The sequence below is a fragment of the Melospiza georgiana genome, chromosome 15 (assembly GCF_028018845.1).
Source record: "Melospiza georgiana isolate bMelGeo1 chromosome 15, bMelGeo1.pri, whole genome shotgun sequence".
In the NCBI taxonomy this organism is placed as follows: Eukaryota; Metazoa; Chordata; class Aves; order Passeriformes; family Passerellidae; genus Melospiza; species Melospiza georgiana.
The window spans coordinates 6,334,615-6,352,818 of NC_080444.1; the positions used below are offsets into that span (position 1 = coordinate 6,334,615).

The 18,204-nt window shown below is 51.1% G+C and overlaps 1 protein-coding gene across 1 annotated transcript in view; it reads left to right on the forward strand.

Moving 5' to 3' along the window:
- The first annotated feature begins 533 nt into the window (after positions 1-533).
- The window catches only part of FAT2 (FAT atypical cadherin 2), a 55,575-nt gene continuing 37,904 nt past the window's right edge, over positions 534-18,204 (forward strand). The window contains exons 1-3 of the mRNA XM_058034835.1: positions 534-583; positions 11,983-15,268; positions 15,664-15,978. Of these exons, the coding sequence (XP_057890818.1) occupies positions 12,004-15,268; positions 15,664-15,978 (3,580 nt within the window). The 5' untranslated portion in view covers positions 534-583; positions 11,983-12,003. The remainder of the gene's footprint in view (positions 584-11,982; positions 15,269-15,663; positions 15,979-18,204) is intronic.

The window sequence follows — 18,204 nt, forward strand, 5'->3', positions numbered from 1 at the left end:
CTGCTCCGAGGGCAGATTCAGGTTTCCCCCACCCCCTTGTACCCATCCCTCCTCACAACACCCACCTGGCAGATAGCTAAAAACAATCTCTGAGTTTTTCAGGTGTGCTGGGAGGGATTTACCCGGCATATTCCGCCAGCCCACCACCGCCCCCCGCCCTGCAGTTGAAGCCCTGGATTTCAGGTTAATCTAACAGTAAAAAGCGCTGCAATTATTTGGCTCTAAGGCTTGGGTCCTTGCCCGGTTCTGACACAGGCACACTCAAACTTCACGGAGGGAGCGGGCGATGCCCTTCCTCCTCCTCCTCCTCCTCCTCCCGCAGCCCGTCACGGGAGGGCTGGCGCTCCTGCGAGCCAGTTCCACCCCTCGCAACTTTCCCCCTCGCCGCTCCCGAGCGCTGCCGCCGGAGCTGCAGCCGGCAGGAGCCCTTGCTGCAGGGATCTCCCGGAGCCCTCTGCTCTGACCTGCCCGCACCATGGAGCCCCGGCGGGCAGCCCGGAGCTGCTGCCGGAGAGGATTCGCAGCGCAGGGAGCGCAGAGGCAGCAGTGAACTTCAGGAGAGGCGCCTCTCCTGTTGCAACAGGTAAGGCACGCTGCTGGCCGGTGAGGGGAGTGGGAATGACTCAGGGAGCAGTCTGTGCAGCATGGATGGAGGAAGGCATGGAGGTTGAAGAGATTTAATCGTCAAACTGCTTTTGCATGTGAGTAACTTGCTGGGAGCAGCCTTCACCTACAGAGAGAGCTTTGGGATGCAGAGCTCTTCATCTCTTCCTCACTTGTGGCAGCCCTAGCACAGGGCTCATGGAAGGAGGCATGAAAAGTTTCATTCCTGTTTGCATCTGCCTTAGCTGGGGAGCTTCAGCAGGCTGCAGCCAGTGCAAGCAGGTGGGCTCCAGGTATCAAAGTAAAAGTGACGCTGCAGAGCAAGGCAGGTGTGGAGGGAGTGAGCACAGAAGCAATCCAGGTGTCTGAGCAGGGCAGGATTTCTGCAGGGAGCAAGCTTGTGCTGGAGTAAATGGATGAGCTGTGGCAGGAGCAGCGATGGCGTCTGGCTGTAGGCTCAGCTATTGGCCATGTCCAGCCCTGCTAACCACGGTGAGGTGACACAGCTCCAAACTCTGTCCCCACGTGCCCCACTGAGCCACTTCCACGGCTGCCTTGAACTGGGCTGTGCTTTGGGGATCCCCTGGGCTGTGCTCTGGGGATCCCCGAGTGCAGTCACAGCGCTGGTTTTCCCCTGCCCAGCTTCCCTGTACACCCAGGTTCCAGTAGCTCCTCACCTGCCCTTGTGCCCCTCCGCGATGGGCAGCAGAGCCACCCTTTGTGTCTGCACCTTCATTCACTGCCAGTGCCTTGTTATGGGATGAAACCCCAGACAGAGCAAGCCCAGTCCCACTTCAGGGCATGCAGGAATTATTTCCTATGTACATGTGCAGCCCTGATAAAGGAGGTGGAAATACAGGCAGGGAGGCCTGGGCACTGGGAGCCAACTGCAGTTATCAGCTAATCAGCCTCCCGGGAAATTGGAGTTGGACTCGGTGGAGCACAGCACTCCAGAGGGGCAAAGATCAGCAGTCACGCGACTGGGGTTGCTTCAGAGGAAACCCTCAAAGAAAGCTCCTGCTCCTTTGCCTTTGTGGCTGCGGAGGGCTGAGAGTTCCCAGGTGGTGTGGAAATTCAGGCTGTGTGGTGGTACGAGCTGGGCAGGCTCTGCTGGGCAGGCAGGGCTGTGGCCAGCGGGCTGCTGCGGGCCCTGGATCCTGGCAGGGGCACATGGATTGCTCTGTTCCCCCATTCCGGCGCTCCGAGGGGCAAAGAGCAGGCAGGGGATGTGCAGGGAGCTGCCGTGGCTCTCCAGGCTGTCAAGCTAGAGATACCTGGCAGGTTATTGGAGCTTTGGGATGGAAAGCAAACAGTCTGTACTGGGCTCCTGAGCAGGGCTGGGCTGTATCAGGATTCGGGACAGCAAAGTGTCCGGGCTTGGCATTGTGTGCTTTTATCATCTCCTAATGTGCAGCACCCCTCACTGTATCAGGAATGGTTCAGGGACATCCACCTGTGTGCTGTAGGATTGGGGTTCCTGAGGCTCTGGGCAGGGAGAGGTCTCTAACCCAGCCAGGGGTTCGGTCTCTGCTTCTCCCAGCCTTGCCGGTAGGCTCAGCGTGGTCTAGGACATTCCCAAAATGAGCCCGGGTGCCCTGCCTGGGCAGGGGAGAGCACAGCAGGATCCACTCTCTCCCTCCCGAGCCTTTCCCTCACACCACGAATGCATTTCAAACCCTAATGTTCCCAAACCAGTGCAGCTCCCAACCCTGCAAACAAACAAGCGCCGCTCATGTACGGAGGGAGAGTTCAAAGGAGGCAAGACACCTGGAATCCAACATCTGTTAGGGACTAATGCATTTTGCATCCTGCTTTCCTGCCAACTGCTCCGAGGCAAGCGCTGCAGGATGGTTCCAGCTCCCTGCGTGCTGCAGCAATGGCATTCCCTGCTCCCTGCACCTCGCTTTGTTCCGTGCCACGTGTGGAGCATGCAAGTGCAGCTGCACCTCGAGCTGTTAGCACCGGGCTTCCTCTTGTATCATGGACAAACATAAGAGGATTAAATACCCCTGAGCCCTTTTAAAATTTTTAAACTGGGTTGGCAACATGGATGCTGCATTGTCTATTAACAAGCTGATCTGCTGAGCAAGCATTTTTTTCCTCTAACCACACTTTTTCCTTGGCAATGAGGCAGGTAGTGCTTTATTAGCAAAGAAACTTTCTTCTCTAATTCTTGGAAGAAGGAGTCCAGGGAGGGGCGGGCTGCAAGGGCTGCTAGGAAGGTTTGTAGCTCCGAAATGGACAAGGAGCAGGGTTGAAAGAAACCAAAGGAAACACTTTCCTTTTCTGTATGGAGGGCATAATTAACTGGGGAACAAATTGCCACAGGATATTGCAGGCACCAAAAGTTGTGTTTGGCTTCAAACAAGGTTTTGATCCATTTGGGATGGATGGCCCCAGTGAAGGTTTTTAAATGCAGTAGCCCAAGTATCAGACAGGTACTTCCAATGATGCTGGAAAGTGGGAGAAGGAGTTCATTACCTGTGCCTTCTTTTTTATGCTCCTCCACTTAGCAATCAAAACTGGCCATTTTGGGAGAGGGGACAGAGAGGTAGCCAGGCAGGGCTATTTGGATGCTCTTCCATTGTGTGACTATTTCTGAGTGGCTGGGTTGCACGTGTGACAGGAGCTGTGACTCAGGCAGCCCGGGAGACGCGGGTTGAGCCATGAATAGCCGCTCCATATGGCCCCGGTTGACAGGGACACTCTGTGCCCTGCCTGCTTGTCACAGGTGCTCCACGCAGTGTCCACGCAGCCTTGCTGGCCCCACAGAGGTGCTGCCCTGGCAGATCTCAGAAATACTCTTAAAGCAGAGAGGATGGAGCAGGAGGGAGTGACCTGTGCTGGGAGCGCTGACAAGGACACAGTGTGGCAGTGAGGCCAGCCTGGGCAAACGCGGCTGTCTTGGGGGTTAATTTATTTTCTCGGTGAAACACCGAGCTCCCCAGGGCACGGGCTGGCCTTGCAGCAGCTTGGACACGGCACAGGAGGTGGGAGGCTGCGGGCAGCTCTGGGGGCTGAAGGGTTTCTATCAGCTCGCAGGTAACCCTTGCATTCAGTGAATCCCTGCTGCGGGGAATTTTTGTGGCACGGCTGTTGGCGTGCTGGCCAGCCATCCTTGATGCCCTGATTGTCTCATTCATTTTTTTTGCCCTCTGTGTCCTCACGCTGCCTCCAAAGGCAGGAAAGGGGCGGGAAGGAGCAGCTGGAGGCGGACAGATGGACGCGGAGAGAGAGGGGCTGAGCAGAGAGCTGCGCTCCGAGCTCACCTGCGGGCTGCAGGAGGGAAGGACCGGCAGGATCTGGGCCGGGCAAGGAGAGAAATCATCAGATCGGTGCAGGGACAGGTCTGCAGGGTGAATGGAATTGCCGGGTAGGAGGACAAGGTGAGGGAGGAGCGCGGTGGGCAGGGCTGTGTGCGGGGCAGACGAGGCTGGGCTGTCCCTCCTCACCTGCACCCAGCACAAGGGGCACAAGGTCCCTCACCAGCTTTCACACCAAGGTGCTCCTGGGCTCCTTCCCAAGGAATTTCAGCGATTTTAGGATAACGTGTGTGTTCCCCACGGGTAATCACAGAAAGGGCACTGGAGGTGATGAGGGCAGCGGCCTCGTTGCCAGCAGCCAGGCTGAGTTAAGGTGGCAGTGAGGACTGGCAGGGCCAGAGCCCCTTCACACTGGGCAGAGCTGCTGCTCTCCCCAGGCTGGGGTGGACTGGGTTGGTGTCCCTGGGTCAGGTGTGAGCTGTGTGTGGGACCTTGGCTCTCCCAGCTTTGCAGCACCCCGGTAAACAGCTGGTTTGTGAGCAGCACAATTCATGAAGCTGGGTTGCCCGCGGCGCTCCCTCTTGTGTGGATTCTCTGATGTCTAATAATCGGGTTGGGCTCACATTAGAGCTTTTTCTTCCAGCTGGGAGTCCTAATTTGGATTTCTCTCCTCTGTCCTGCTGCTTTTCACAAGCTTGTGCAAAGTTAACTCCTTTCAGGTCTTTGCCTATCTGGTTAAATGTGGCTGGAGCTGGCCAGTGGATCTGAAGGGTAGCAGGATTGACAGTGTGGTCCCACACACCCAAATCCCTCAGCAGTCTGCAGACAGGGGGATGATTATCAATGTAAGCTAACTTGCATCCCAAGCATGGGGAAAATGTGAAAGGCTCAGGATGAGTTTTGGCAGGAGAAAGCAATCAGAGAAGAGTCCAGGACCCCTTGTGGGCTCTCACAGATAGTTTGCAGTGACTGAGGTATGAGGTCCTTGGTGCTAAGGCCTCCATGGCAGCTGAATCACAGGGTGAGTGGTGCACAGTCCCAGCAGCAGCAGCAGAGCTGGAGCACACTCATGTGAGATCCTGGCATGCTCCACCTGGCTCTTGTGCCAACATGCTTGGGCTGCTGCACTGTAGTGCCCAACCCCAGGGCCCCTCACACCCTGCCTGGTGAGCAGCTCCCACCAAATCTCCTTCCTACCAGCACTGGCTGCCCCTTCTCCAGCCCCCAGGGCTGCTTCTTGTCCCAGCCAGCAGTGCCCATTCCCCTGACAGCCACAGTGGGATGTGCTGTCTCTCCCTGGCTCCTGGCTGTCACAGCTGCTGTCCTTATCCACCCCTCAACACCTCCTCTGGTTGTCTGTGCAGTGACATCTTTTGGATCATAAGCAGGATTTCCCCCCTTGCTCCCATAGCTGGTGAGAGCAGAGGAAAGGGATCAGGAATGATGCATAAGGATGGTTCCCTTTGCACAGCCCTTCTTCACTTCCCTCCTGCCATGCTTGCCCTGGGACAGGAGCCAGCAGCAAGGCAGCTGGCACTGCAAGGTTCCCTCAACCCCCAGACCTCACTGAGGGCTCCATAGCTCTGGAGCTGCTCAGTTAACTCCTGCTCTAGAATGATGCTGCAATGCCAAACAGAGAGAGATCATTGACCCTCACAACTCTGCAGAGAGTTCAGCTATGTTCAGGTTGTCCTGTGCCTAAAGATGAGCTCACAAAGTGACCCCTCAGCTAGGTGACACACCTGGGCCAGGCCTAGGTGTTGGCAGCAGTGCAAAATCCAGCTCTCCCTGGGTTCCTCACAGAGCAGGCAGAAATGCACATTGCAGGTAGAAAGGTGGCCTTTGGCTTCACATACCTGGTGATGCTGTGGGACAGAGGATGGCTTGGGGGCAAAGACACGCAGCAGCTGCCTGCTCCAGTGAAGGGTCACAGCAGGAGCAGCATCAGGGCACAGCCAAAGCCCCAAGGATGGAGGAATGGGTGAGATGTCCCAGGGGGAAGGGCGTGAGTGGCTAGCTGGAGGAAGCCACAGTGGAGCAAGGTGCCTTTAGAGTCAGTCTGGCTCTGAGCATCCAACCTGTGGAATTTGGGGGGAGGAGGAGTTGGACATCAGAGTAACTAAATGCTTCCCAGCTGCCCTTCCCATGGAAGGCCATCCTGCCATCTCCTCTCTGGCTCTACTCATCTGTGTCTTGCACCACTCAAGGGGCAGCATCCCCCCTGTTCCCACTGTCAGTCCTGAAGGGTGGTCCTGGCAGGACCCCCATAGGTGCCCTGGTCACAGCAGACCAGGTCTGGGGAAGGCAGGGCTGCCTCACAATGAAGCATTTTCACCAAGCCCTGCAGCAGTACAGAGAACAAGGTTATCTCTGCCAGATCCCCCTCTCAGCCAGGGCCCAGAGTGCCCCACATCACTCAGTGTCTTACAGGCTTCCCCCAAACTCCTTCAAGGGAGTCTCTGTTTCACCAACACCCTTAGAGGCTGCCGTCCCAGGCTCCCTGGGGTACCCAAACCCCCTGGGTTAGAGCCCCTGCCTGGTTCAGCTGGTAGATGATGAAGGAACATCTGCAGTGCTTTAGGGCTGTACCTGTCGTGCTCGGGTGTGTGGGACGTGTGTGTGACCTCGTGCCATGCTGGGCAGGCCAAGGAGAGAGTCTCTGCTCTGTATGCCAGCATGAGACTCATTAACCCATGGCTTTCCATGGCTCTGCAGCTGAGAAGCCCTCAGCAGAGCCCACCCCATCAATACCCAGCCCCTTTCCCCCAGGAGCAGAGCTCAGCCATGGAATAGCTGTGGCACAGGTCTGGCACTGCCCTGGCAGCATTTCATGGGACACTGGGAGCAAGGACAGTCCTTGGAGGTGAAGGGCACGTGCTCCAGGTTCTACATGACCAGCCACCTTGCTCCAGGCTGCCCAGCAACCTGGAAACAATTTCCAAAACTCTGTCCAAGCCATTCAGAGATTGGAAAGTGGAGATGGGGAAGGAACAGCCCAACTGTGCCTGGATGGAATCTGCCAGTCCAGCAGAAAGCTGCACCCACAGCAGCACAGCCCCTGAGCAGGCTGGTGCAGGCAGTTCTGCAAAACCATCCACAGGCGCTGGAAAACCCCGAGATACACTCAAGAAGGAAACACCGTAACTGCAGGGGCTCTTTTCATTAGTTTTCTGGCTTTGTGTAGTACCTCCAGGACGTGTTTCTCCTGTGCACTGCAAAAGCAAGCAGAGACTGCACAACCAAAGGCAGGAGCAGGATCTCTGAGGATGGGATAGTTTTGTTTGGTTTGTTTCAAAGTCCAGGAAAACAGTTTGAGAGATACCCATCTCCACAGAGCATTCAGACCCCACGGGGTGACTGTGAGCAGCCATCAGGGAGCTTCCCAATGGAAAAGAATCCAATTCCCACCAAAATCACCGTGGCAGAGGAGAGGGCGATCATTAACCAAGCAGCACAGCCTCCCTGCAGGGTGAGCACAGGATATTTCAGCTTTGGGAAGCAAAACATTTCACAGACATGGCCAGCACAGCGTCCATTTAACTCTGTGACTTTGCCGCACTGAAATCCCAGGGATTGCTGTCTGGTCGGTCCTGTTTGGGAGCAGCTGTAAGGACATTGGCCCTCTGTAGCTGGACCCCTTCTGCCCCACCAAGCCAAGGGAACAGTGTCCCATCTCCTATTGCCTTCCCAAAACCTTCTACTCACCATCTTACAGGATTGCTCCCTTTGCTCTCTGTTTCCCACTGGCCATTGAAATGCATGGTTAAACTAATTACTTGAACAGCCAGTCTCATCTCCTGTCTTTCCCTGTTCTTGCAGCCTCTGACAAAGAAGCTTGTGATGTGATTGGGGATGATTTTGCTTGGTCCTTATCATGGGGAAGAGGCTGTTTATTGTATTGAAAAAAAAAAAAGGGAGAGAAAATGGAGGGAGGTGAGGGAAGAAAATGAGAGGAAGAAGGAAAACTTGGGATGCATGCTGGCAAAAGATTAGTAAGGGAAGAGTTGTTCTGTTCCAGTGAAAATGATGATTTTTCTTTAAGCTTCTGATCTCAAAACCTTGTGCCAAGCCCCCACCACAGCTCGTGAGGGGAATGCTGCTCTGGGTGCACTCAGCACTCGCTTTGTTTTGTGTTTTGGGTTTTTATTGCTTTCAAATGCTGCTCTTGAAGGGAATCAAAAGGTGGGGCTGGGGCCACACCTGCTTCCTGGCAGGCTGCAGCACTTTGCTGCGATATGGCCAACAAACAGAGCAGCCCACAGCTTGCAGGAGACCCCTGGGAGGGCCCCCAGAGACCCCCTGGCCCTGCCCCAGCCCCTGACCCCAGCTGGCCAGAACAGCCTTTCCCTGCACCAAGCCCCCCAAATCACCATCTCCAGGGTCTCCCCACGCACACACTTTGAATCTCGGCGCTGTGTTTGTTCCCTCGTTTCAAGCCCGACAGATTTGGGCATGTCTTTGACAGAGGTTCACAATTTGGATGTTAAATTTAGCCGCGCGCTCGGGCTCTGATTAGAGATACCCGGGCTGTTTACTGCCTTTGTGGGGAGTTTGCATCCACGGGGCTGAGGGGGAAGCCCCCCGAGGCTCTCTGATCCTCGCCTGGTGATTAGGAGAGGAGGCTGAATCACCACATAATGATGCCCTGGTATTTCCCTCAGTGGGAGCGTGCCCTGCCTTCCTCACTCCATCCCACCGAGGGCTTCTCCAGCACTGCTGGCCCTCAATGCAGCAGCTCCAGCAGGCCACCAAAGAGAATCAGAGCACTCAAATAAATGAACAAATGGTCCCATGAGGTGAAGAGACCAGAGGCAAGTGAGGGTCTTCAAGTGTTAAATGCTTGCAGCTGATCTGCAGCCCTGAGGTGTGTTTGGCCCTTGCCACAGGTCCCATGGGTCATGCACTAATTACTGACAGCACAAGGACAGGAGGAATGGTTCTCTTAATCTGCATGAAAAATCTGATTGATTTCACCCAGTTTCCATCTGGAGATCCTTGAAATCTGTGGCAGGGAGCCCTGAGCTTGGCTGTGCTGCTCCTCCCTGATAGCCACCTGCATTTGGGAATTAGGGCTGGTAAATTGACTTTTTTTTGCTGGTTTCATGCTATGCAGAGCTTTCAACCCATGGAACAAAAGTCATAGAAACCCTCTCTTCTGCTGGTTCATTGCCATCATCTTCCAGGGTCAGTCCCAACAGGATTTTCCCTGGAGCTGAGCCAATTCACCAGATTTCTCCTCTCTTCAGGGCACTCTCCCCCATTTTTCTGTTAAGCTTCCCCAGGGCCCTTGGAAATGTCCCCCTGCCACTTCTGGATAATTTTGCGTTATGACTGTGCCATAAATGATTGCAGAAGCAGAGGACATATCAGGGACATCACAGACATCTCCTGGGGGATCTATTACACTTCAAATTGCACTAAAACCATGCTGGAAAAAGAGAAACAAGACCCTCAGAGCATGATTGCTTCCCAGTGCAGCCTACTAAGGGAGAAACTGCAGCAGCAGGTCATAGGGGATAATTTCCAGGCCCAGGGTGGGAAGTTGCTGTCAGGGGATACAGACTCTCTGTGATACTGAGCATGGTCCTAACACAAACTCTTGAAAAGTTGATGGTGATGCCTGCTAGACAATTCTACCCAGGTTTTGACTGTGTCTTTCAAAGTTTCAGATCACTTCCAGAGGAAATGAGGCTTCTGCCTCATGCCCCAGATGCGTAGTCACTCTCCATCCCTCGTAATAATTGCTGAAGCTGTTGATTGCTCTCAGTCCAGCTGGTAATTGAGAGCAAAGTTCTAAGAAATATTGAGGTCACAACAGGTTTTGAAAAACAATTATCTGGACAGAGGAATAAAACCCTGCTAATAGAGAGGGGAAAAGCAGCAATGTTAAGTGAAGCCCTTCTTAGATGTCAGGAAATAACACAGGGAAGAGGGAGGTTAAGTACATTCCAGGAGAGATTCAGACGAAAGCTTGCATCTTGTTAAATGCCAGAAAACCCACTCCTTGCTGAAGGTTATCCTCCCATATTGAATTGCTGGTGCCCAGGAAGGCATGTGCTCTGGATCCAGCTTTTCTTGTGGTTGTGGAGTTCATAACGTCTCTGCTCTGCGGCTTCTCTGATGTCTTATGAGAGATGAGTTCACATTGCCGTTCGAGTACAATTCAATTAAAAAGTCAATTAGCCCAGATACAAAGCCATCGGATTCATTAAGCCTGCTGCTGGTGGAGCAGCTCTGCTTTGGTTCTGGTTGATTCTGGTGCCTTGCTGCACTCTGGGCTGCGTGGATCTTGGCCCCAGCCACGCGTGCGCAGCCTGCCCACGTCTCCTCGCCAGGTTCAGCAGTTGAAAATGCTGCAAGGGAGTAGCTCTAGGCAGGTCCCTACATGCTGCACAGCTCTCAAGGGCTGTTAAGTAACAAGCAGCAAGCAGAGCTTTTAAGAACATGGTTTTCGACTTCTCAGAAGGAGCCACAGTGCCTTTCTGGGTCACCTATCTCTGCCCCCCCAAATTTTTCTTTAATTTGAAGTACATTTGGGGTTATGTTGTGTTTCCTAAAAGTGAAATGATGGCATGAAAAAATGAGTCTGAATTTTGTCAAAACTGAATTGTGTTGATTTTTCTCCAACTTTTGCTAGTTTGACTTCAGCTTCAGAGCAGTTGTTTCGTAAAGGGATGACCACAGAGTGATTTTTGGATATTTGGCTTCTGTTTACCAAGGAGAAAAGGATTTGAAGCAAATATGAAATTTACAGCTTTGTATTTATCAGTAATTAGATACCTCAGTGAGAGAATATGACACATACTGTTAGCTGGGATCTAACAATTTGTTCCTAACATTCAACTTGAGTTACAAATTGAACTAGTTCTGGTTCTTAAAGAGATGAGTCTTGAAAAAGTGTCTGGAAAAACAAGTCTTCCCTGTTTAAATTAGGAATGTGCCAAATGACTGGCAGGTACTTGATATATAATTTAAATTTAAAACAGGAAGAAACAGTTCTAGATAAAGATCTCCTAGGATATCTAGGGGAAATATATGCACCTATATTTAGCTTATCCCTGGTTTCAACCCCTAACTGCACACACAGCAGCATGCACTTAGCTTTTGAAAAGAACAGGCCTTGATCCTTTAACAAGCTCTGCAAAGCTCCCTAATAAAGTTGCATCCCTGTTAATCACATGTGTGCTCCCCAGTTCCTCCTTTGATACACCTTGTTCACAGAGATAAACAGCGGAGCCACAGGTGCTCGGGAGCTGTTGGAGAAGGGAGCTGATGGAAGGTGGTCATGGACAGCAGATCCTCCACAGGAATCCTGACCCTTGGGCTTTGCCATGACAAGGGAGCAGCCAGAGAGGTTACTGAGGCTGAGGGTGACATGGGCAAAGTGTCTAGCTGGAAACCTGCTCCTTCACTCAGCACACAGAGGACAGCAGGGTAAGGCCTGTGAATCAGAAGAGCTTTGAGGTAATTGAGACCGAGCTTGACTAGAAGGTGAGAGAAAGCTGTTGGAAAGGCCACATTGTGGGGCTGCACATTCAGAAGGAATTTTTACGACATGGCATGTGTTCCCCATCATTGCTGGGGAAGGACAACACATCCTGTAGCACAGGGAGAGAAAGGGAAGGCAACCGCAGAGAGGCACATAAATCAGTTTGTATTTTGACTCTCAAAGATAATTTTCAGAAATTTCAGTGGAGAGAGAAGTTAAGATGGAAAGGGGAGGCTGGAGAAACAAAAGAAGAGGAAGTTTGGATTATGGGTGGAGAGCGTAGATATGCTGTTTGACTTAGGAGAAAGCAGAATGAAGGGAGGGCAAGATTGTTCACAAAATACCAAGTCAGCCTAATCAGTGCATTTTGCATGTCTTAGCACATTTTGCCCCCTCTACAAAGGCAGAAACTGAAGCAGAGAAAGTGAAGAAATCTGAGCCAGCGTGGGGATGTGAGAGGACAGGTCTGTCACTGGGACAGAGGGAAGAAGAGCTGAGCTAACAATTGTACCAGTGAAGGTCAGGCTACAGACGAGCAGGGAGGTGAGGCTGAACCCTTGCAGACTTTTATCTGTAACACACTGACCTTAATGAGAATTACCAATGTTCTTCCTTTGACACCTGCAGGGCTCAAGGAGACACCGCACCATGGAAGTCTCCATCAGGAGTCACTTCCTGAGTGTTGCTGTTTTCCTGATGCATTGTGTGGTCCACAAGGCCAGCTGTGAGAAGGGCAACACTTCCCCTCTGCACTTCACCCACTTCTTCTACAATGCCACCATCTATGAGAATTCAGCCCCCAAGACCTATGTGGAGAGCTACGCCAAGATGGGTATTTACAAGAGAGAGCCTGAGTGGGACATCAGGTACAGAATAGCTTCTGGGGACAACACTGGTCTGTTTAAAACAGAGGAGCACGTGATTGGGGATTTCTGCTTCTTGAGAATAAGAACCAGGAGCAGCAACACAGCACTTTTAAACCGCGAGGTCAAAGACAGTTACATGCTAATAATCAAGGCCACAGAGAGCACTTTTGCCTACGAAGCCTGGGCCAAAGTCTTGATCCATATTCTGGACAGAAATGACTTGAAACCTCTCTTTTCACCCCCCTCCTACAAAGTGTCCATCAGAGAAGACACTCCTCTGAAAACAGTGGTCAGCACGCTCAGTGCCACTGATGCTGATGCTGGCCAGAATGCTGAGTTCTACTATGCCCTCAACACCAAGTCCAACCTATTCACTGTGCACCCCACCACGGGGGCAGTTATGGTCACAGGCAGGCTCAACAGCACCCATCGAGGCAGGCATAACCTGCAGGTTTTGGCTGTGGACAGAATGAGAAAGATCACAGAAGGGAATGGCTTTGGGAACTTGGCTAGTCTCACCATCCAGGTGGAGCCATCTGCCAGGAAACCCCCCTCCATCTCCTCGGTGAAGGTGACATCACCTGACTCAGGTGAAGACTTTATCTATGCAACTCTCTCTGTAGAAAGTGGTGACTCAGAAGCAGGGATTGATTCGGTCGAGTTTGTGGATGGAGATCCAGGAAGACATTTCAGAGCCATCAGATCCTACTTTGGGAGCACTGAGTTCATGATTGTGTCAAACAAAGAGATAAACTGGTTACTTTACCCCTTTGGTTTTAACCTCAGTGTGCAAGCCAAGGACAAGAGCAAGCCACCACTGTTCTCTCCTGTCAGAGTTGTCCACATACCTCCCTCTAAGTATGTTTCTGCCAGGTTTGAGAAAGAATTGTATCGGGTCCAGCTCAGTGAATTTTCCCCAGCTGGAAGCCAAGTTGTTATGGTGAAGATCACACCAGCTGTGCCACATCTTAAATACATTTTAAGACCTACTCCTGACAGCACAAGCTTTAAGATCAATCCTCACACTGGACTGATAACTACAGTCAGAGCAATGAACTTCCATGAGCAGTCTAGTTTTGAGCTTGAAGTTACAAGCAGCAACAGTCACACATCCACCACTGTTATTGTTGACATCACTGACTGCAACAATCACGTTCCAGTTTTTACTCAGTCTTCGTACCATGGGGCCTTTGATGAAAATGTTCCTCCTGGCACCAGCGTCTTTACAGTAAGGGCTACAGATGAAGACAAAGGAGACAATGGCTTTGTCACCTACAGCATAGCCAACCAGAAATCAGTTCCCTTTGTCATTGACCCCTATTCTGGTGTCATTTCCACTTCCAAGTCGATGGACTACGAGCTGATGCAGAGATGGTACCACCTGCGGGTGTGGGCGTCAGACTGGGGCTCACCCTTCCGCCACGAGACCGAGGTGTACGTCTCCCTCACGCTCAGCAATGTCAATGACAACGCTCCTGTGTTTGAGAAGGCAAGCTGCAGTGGCACCATCCCACGGGACTTTCCAGTTGGGAGCCCTGTGGCCACGGTCTCTGCAATCGACAGCGATGAGCTGCAGCATATCAAATACGAAATCAAGTCTGGCAACGACTTGCAGCATTTTGAACTGAATCCCATCTCTGGAGTAATATCCCTTAGAATATCTCTGCGAGATCTTCCTTCTGAACAGCCACTTTTCTACTCTTTGAAAATAACTGCAACAGACGGAGAGAACTATGCTTTGCCAACATCTGTAAACATCACTGTGGTCAGCCAAGGCCTCCCCGTCCAAATGCACTGTGAGGAAACAGGAGTCTTGAAGCAACTGACAGAAACCATCATACACTCCATCGAGTCTCAGTCTCAAGGCCATGGGCAGGATGATGAAACATCTCTGAACTTGCACCTTATAAACCATAATGCTCCTAAGTTTGATGACAGCTTTCCACGATCCATTGATATCATAGAGACTGTTCCCATCAACTCAACTATTGCTGACCTTTCAGCCTTTGATCCTGACACTGGTTTTAATGGAAAATTGGTTTATGTGATCTCAGATGGAAACGATGACAGCTGCTTTACAATTGACCTGGAACTGGGTCTCCTTCAAGTCCTTTCTCCTTTAGATCATGAGCAAACCAGCTTCTACATTCTCAACATTACTGTGTATGACCTTGGCACACCACAGAAATCATCTTGGAAACTATTGGCTGTGAATGTGTTGGATACCAATGATAATACTCCTAAATTCACTCAAGGTGCCTATTGGGTGGCAATACCAGAACATGTAGCAGCAGGGACAACAATAGCTCAACTGAAAGCAGAAGATGCTGATACTGATGACAATGGGAGAGTAAAATACTCCCTCCTAACCCCCACAGACAAGTTTGCCGTTAACAGTGTCACTGGAGAAGTGACAGTTACAGGTGCTCTAGATAGAGAATTGTGGCCTTGCTATGTGCTGAAAATAGAAGCTAGGGACCAGCCCAAAACAGGCTTCCAGCTGTTCTCTGTCACAGACCTCGTTGTGACTCTGGAGGATGTCAATGACAACACCCCTCAGTGCCTCCCAGCCCTCAACAGTGTGAAGGTCCCCGAAGACCTGCCCGTGGGGACCATTCTCCTGTTTGTGGAAGCTTTCGACCCTGATGCTGGCTCTGGTGGGGAGGTGAGGTACAGCCTCATCAACAATGAGGAGATGATGTTTCATGTGGATAAGCTGACCGGGGCACTGCGTTTGGACAAGGAGCTGGACTATGAGAAGAGGGACTCTTACAATCTCACCGTGCAGGTCAGTGACAGTGGGAAGCCCTTCTCTCGCTCTTCCCTCTGCCACCTGGAAGTGAACGTCATCGATGTCAACGAGAACTTGAACCCACCACGCTTTGCCTCCTTTGTCTTCAAAGGCTGGGTGCAGGAGAACAGCCCCAAGGGCACGTCTGTGATGATGGTCACAGCCAAGGACATCGACAGGGGCAGAGATGGAGAGGTTCAGTATTTCCTCCGAGAAGGCACTGGCCTGTCTGTCTTCCACATTGAGAAGGACACAGGTAAGGACATCTTCATTTAACAGTGTACCTTGAAGGCTTAAACTACCTGCTGTGTTTGGCTTGGCTCTTTACAATGTTCTATGCATTCAAGCCATTCTTGATTGTGCAGGGATTTACTAACTTACCCTTGGATTAGGGCTTTTTCTCCTTAAAATAACAGCACATCAATGTCTATCCTCCCCCAAAATACCATGGTTTTCTCTATCACCTGTGTACCAAAAATTAACCTCAGCAGCAGCAAGCCCCTCACACAATCTCACAGCCACACAAGGTGGGTGCGAGAGTTTGTGTGTGCAGCAAAGAGCAGGAAGCAGACTTGAGACTGCTCTGTCATCAAGGACTAAGCGGTCTGAGTTCCTTAAATCCCTCACAAACACTCCCTGTCCTTCTCCCAGGCACCATACGGACCATAGGATCGCTCGACCGAGAGGGAACATCTCACTACTGGCTGACTGTGCTGGCCCTTGACCTGGGAACAATTCCTCTGTCTTCTGTGACTGAAATTTATATTGAAGTCACTGATACCAATGACAACCCACCTCAGATGTCCAAACCTGTCTTCTATGCCTCTGTGATGGAGAATTCCCCACCAAACACATCCGTCCTTCAGCTTGATGCCTTTGATCCAGACTCCAGCTCAGAGGGAAAACTGACTTTTCACATCCTGACTGGAAATCCTCAAGGATTCTTCACCATTAACCTCATTACAGGTAAGACTGACCCAGCTCAGCATCTGTTTTTGAGGCTTCCAAGTGCCCAGAGGATGTTGCATATTCAATGTAAACAGCCCACACAGCTGCCTTTGTCACACTTCTCTGCTGCAGCAAAAGTCCCAGTCTCCAAATACACTCTGTGGGTCGGCTGAGGATTGAAACCCTCAACCTGAGGGCTGCCATTTGCATCCAGATGGCTCTTAGAATGACGCAAATGTGCTGCTTTCAAAGCCATAAACAGTTGCTTTTAATCTTCCCCCTTGTAAGCAACTGTTGCACATCCTGAGCCGGGGAACAACACCCTTCTGGAGGTGACTGTTCCTGACACAGACCCAGGCAGGATTAACAAAAATGAATTCCACTGCACTTAAAGGCTCCACCCATTCTCCAGCACCATTAATGTAGTAAGTGTAGTAAGCCTCTTCTGCCATCTTCCTAGACTATATCTTTCATCTGAGGATTATTTACCAGATCTTCCAGAGCCATCAAAAACCCGCTGATGTTTTGTGTAAACAGCTTCCTCAAACAATCCCAGCAGAGCTGACATTGGGCCAGTCTGGCAGGGAAGGCTGTGCCGAGCCCTTCATGCCATCAGCTCCTGGGAGAGGAGGGAAGGGAGGGCACAGACTATGGGAGAGGATTAATTGCATGACTTTGATCTCCTGGAGATGATAAAAGCAGTTCAGCTACTGCAGCGGGATGGAAGCTTGCTCTCAGATGAGGAGCTGGGTGGATTGGAAAAGGCTAGACCTGCTCTCAGCTGTGTGTTTCCAGTGGTGTGATGGCTCTCTGGCAGTGCTCTACAGCTGGCTAGGAGGGGAATGGAAGAAAGAAATTATTATTATTATGAAATACTAAAATATTTTTGTCACAAGAACCTCATGGGAAGTGTTTACATGGCACTGTATAAATGCACCTGGGGATGTCAGCTAACTGTGACCACTGCTGCCCACAGCTGGAGCTGTCTGTGCTGCCAGAAACCTTTTAGCCTGGTCAGGACATTGCTCTGCATCCAACTTTCCCACATAATCCAAACTGCCATGCACAACCCAGCCCCAGGGCAGCTTGCACAATGCAGGCTTCTGCAGAAATGTTCCTTCAGAAGCCCTGTGGCATAAAACCGCTGCCTGTTTGATGGGATGTGGAGCAGGATGGCTGTCAGGACACCGAGCTGGCTCCCCTCTTCAGCTGAGCAGCCATGCACCCTGCAGAAAATGCAGCCTTTATGCTGCAGGCAAAGCTTCCAGCCCCATTTGAGTGCAAAGTCACGATCCAAGGCTGTTCCGCAGCAAAATGAGTGACTCTGGCAAAATCCAAATGTTTGCTAATGAGACACCTCACCTCTGAGCCATCCCATTAATCCTACCTTAGACAAAAAAAGCTCTCTCAGGAATGAGTCATCTCCTCTCCATCTCTCCCTATACTCGAGTGATTTGCATGAGAAGAGTGATAAGTTTGTCAGTTCTGAAAGAAACTCATGGGCTGATCTTATCTCTTGGACAGTTGCTGGAAGTCTATTCTTTAAACCCTGAGCTTGGAGGTTGTTTAAGGTCCTGCTTCCAAGCCTGATGAGGATGCAATTATCCATTATTTTACTTGCATGTCACCCAAAAGAGCCTATAATACCTGTGAACATTGGCACAAATGGAGCAGTTATACCCTCATGTTTACAGTATCTAAAGAGAAATCATTTGCTGCTGCTGCCAGGAGGAATATCACAGCTTGTCTAACGTTCAGGGCCCTAGGCAGCCTTTTGGAAACCCAGTAGTAGTTTCATTCTGCAGGCTTGTTGTTCCCTTAAGTAGAATAAAACCATAATCTTTGGTCTCAGCTTGGTAGTGCAATGCTGGAAGATGAACTGCTGTCATCCCCATTAGTGCAGGATTATATATATATATAAAAAAAGGATTATCCCACTGCAGGGCAGAGACTATGATCAAGACATCTCCTTTTTGCCTATCCCACATGGTCATTGTCATCAAAAGACAGACAAATAAACACAGTGGCACTGAAATAAGAACACAAGAGGGCCAGAGGTCAGTCTGGGTCTCTCCTAGGTAGGACATTTCTGGTAGTGGCCTCTAGGCAAAGGGAGAGGAGGAGGAGGAAGCTCATTCTCATCCTGTGTCTTAATAGGAATTAAGGTCCTGATGTGCTGCTACAACAGGTGTATCTACACCCAGAATTACCCTGCAGAATAGCCCTGGATAATCATTTAGGGCA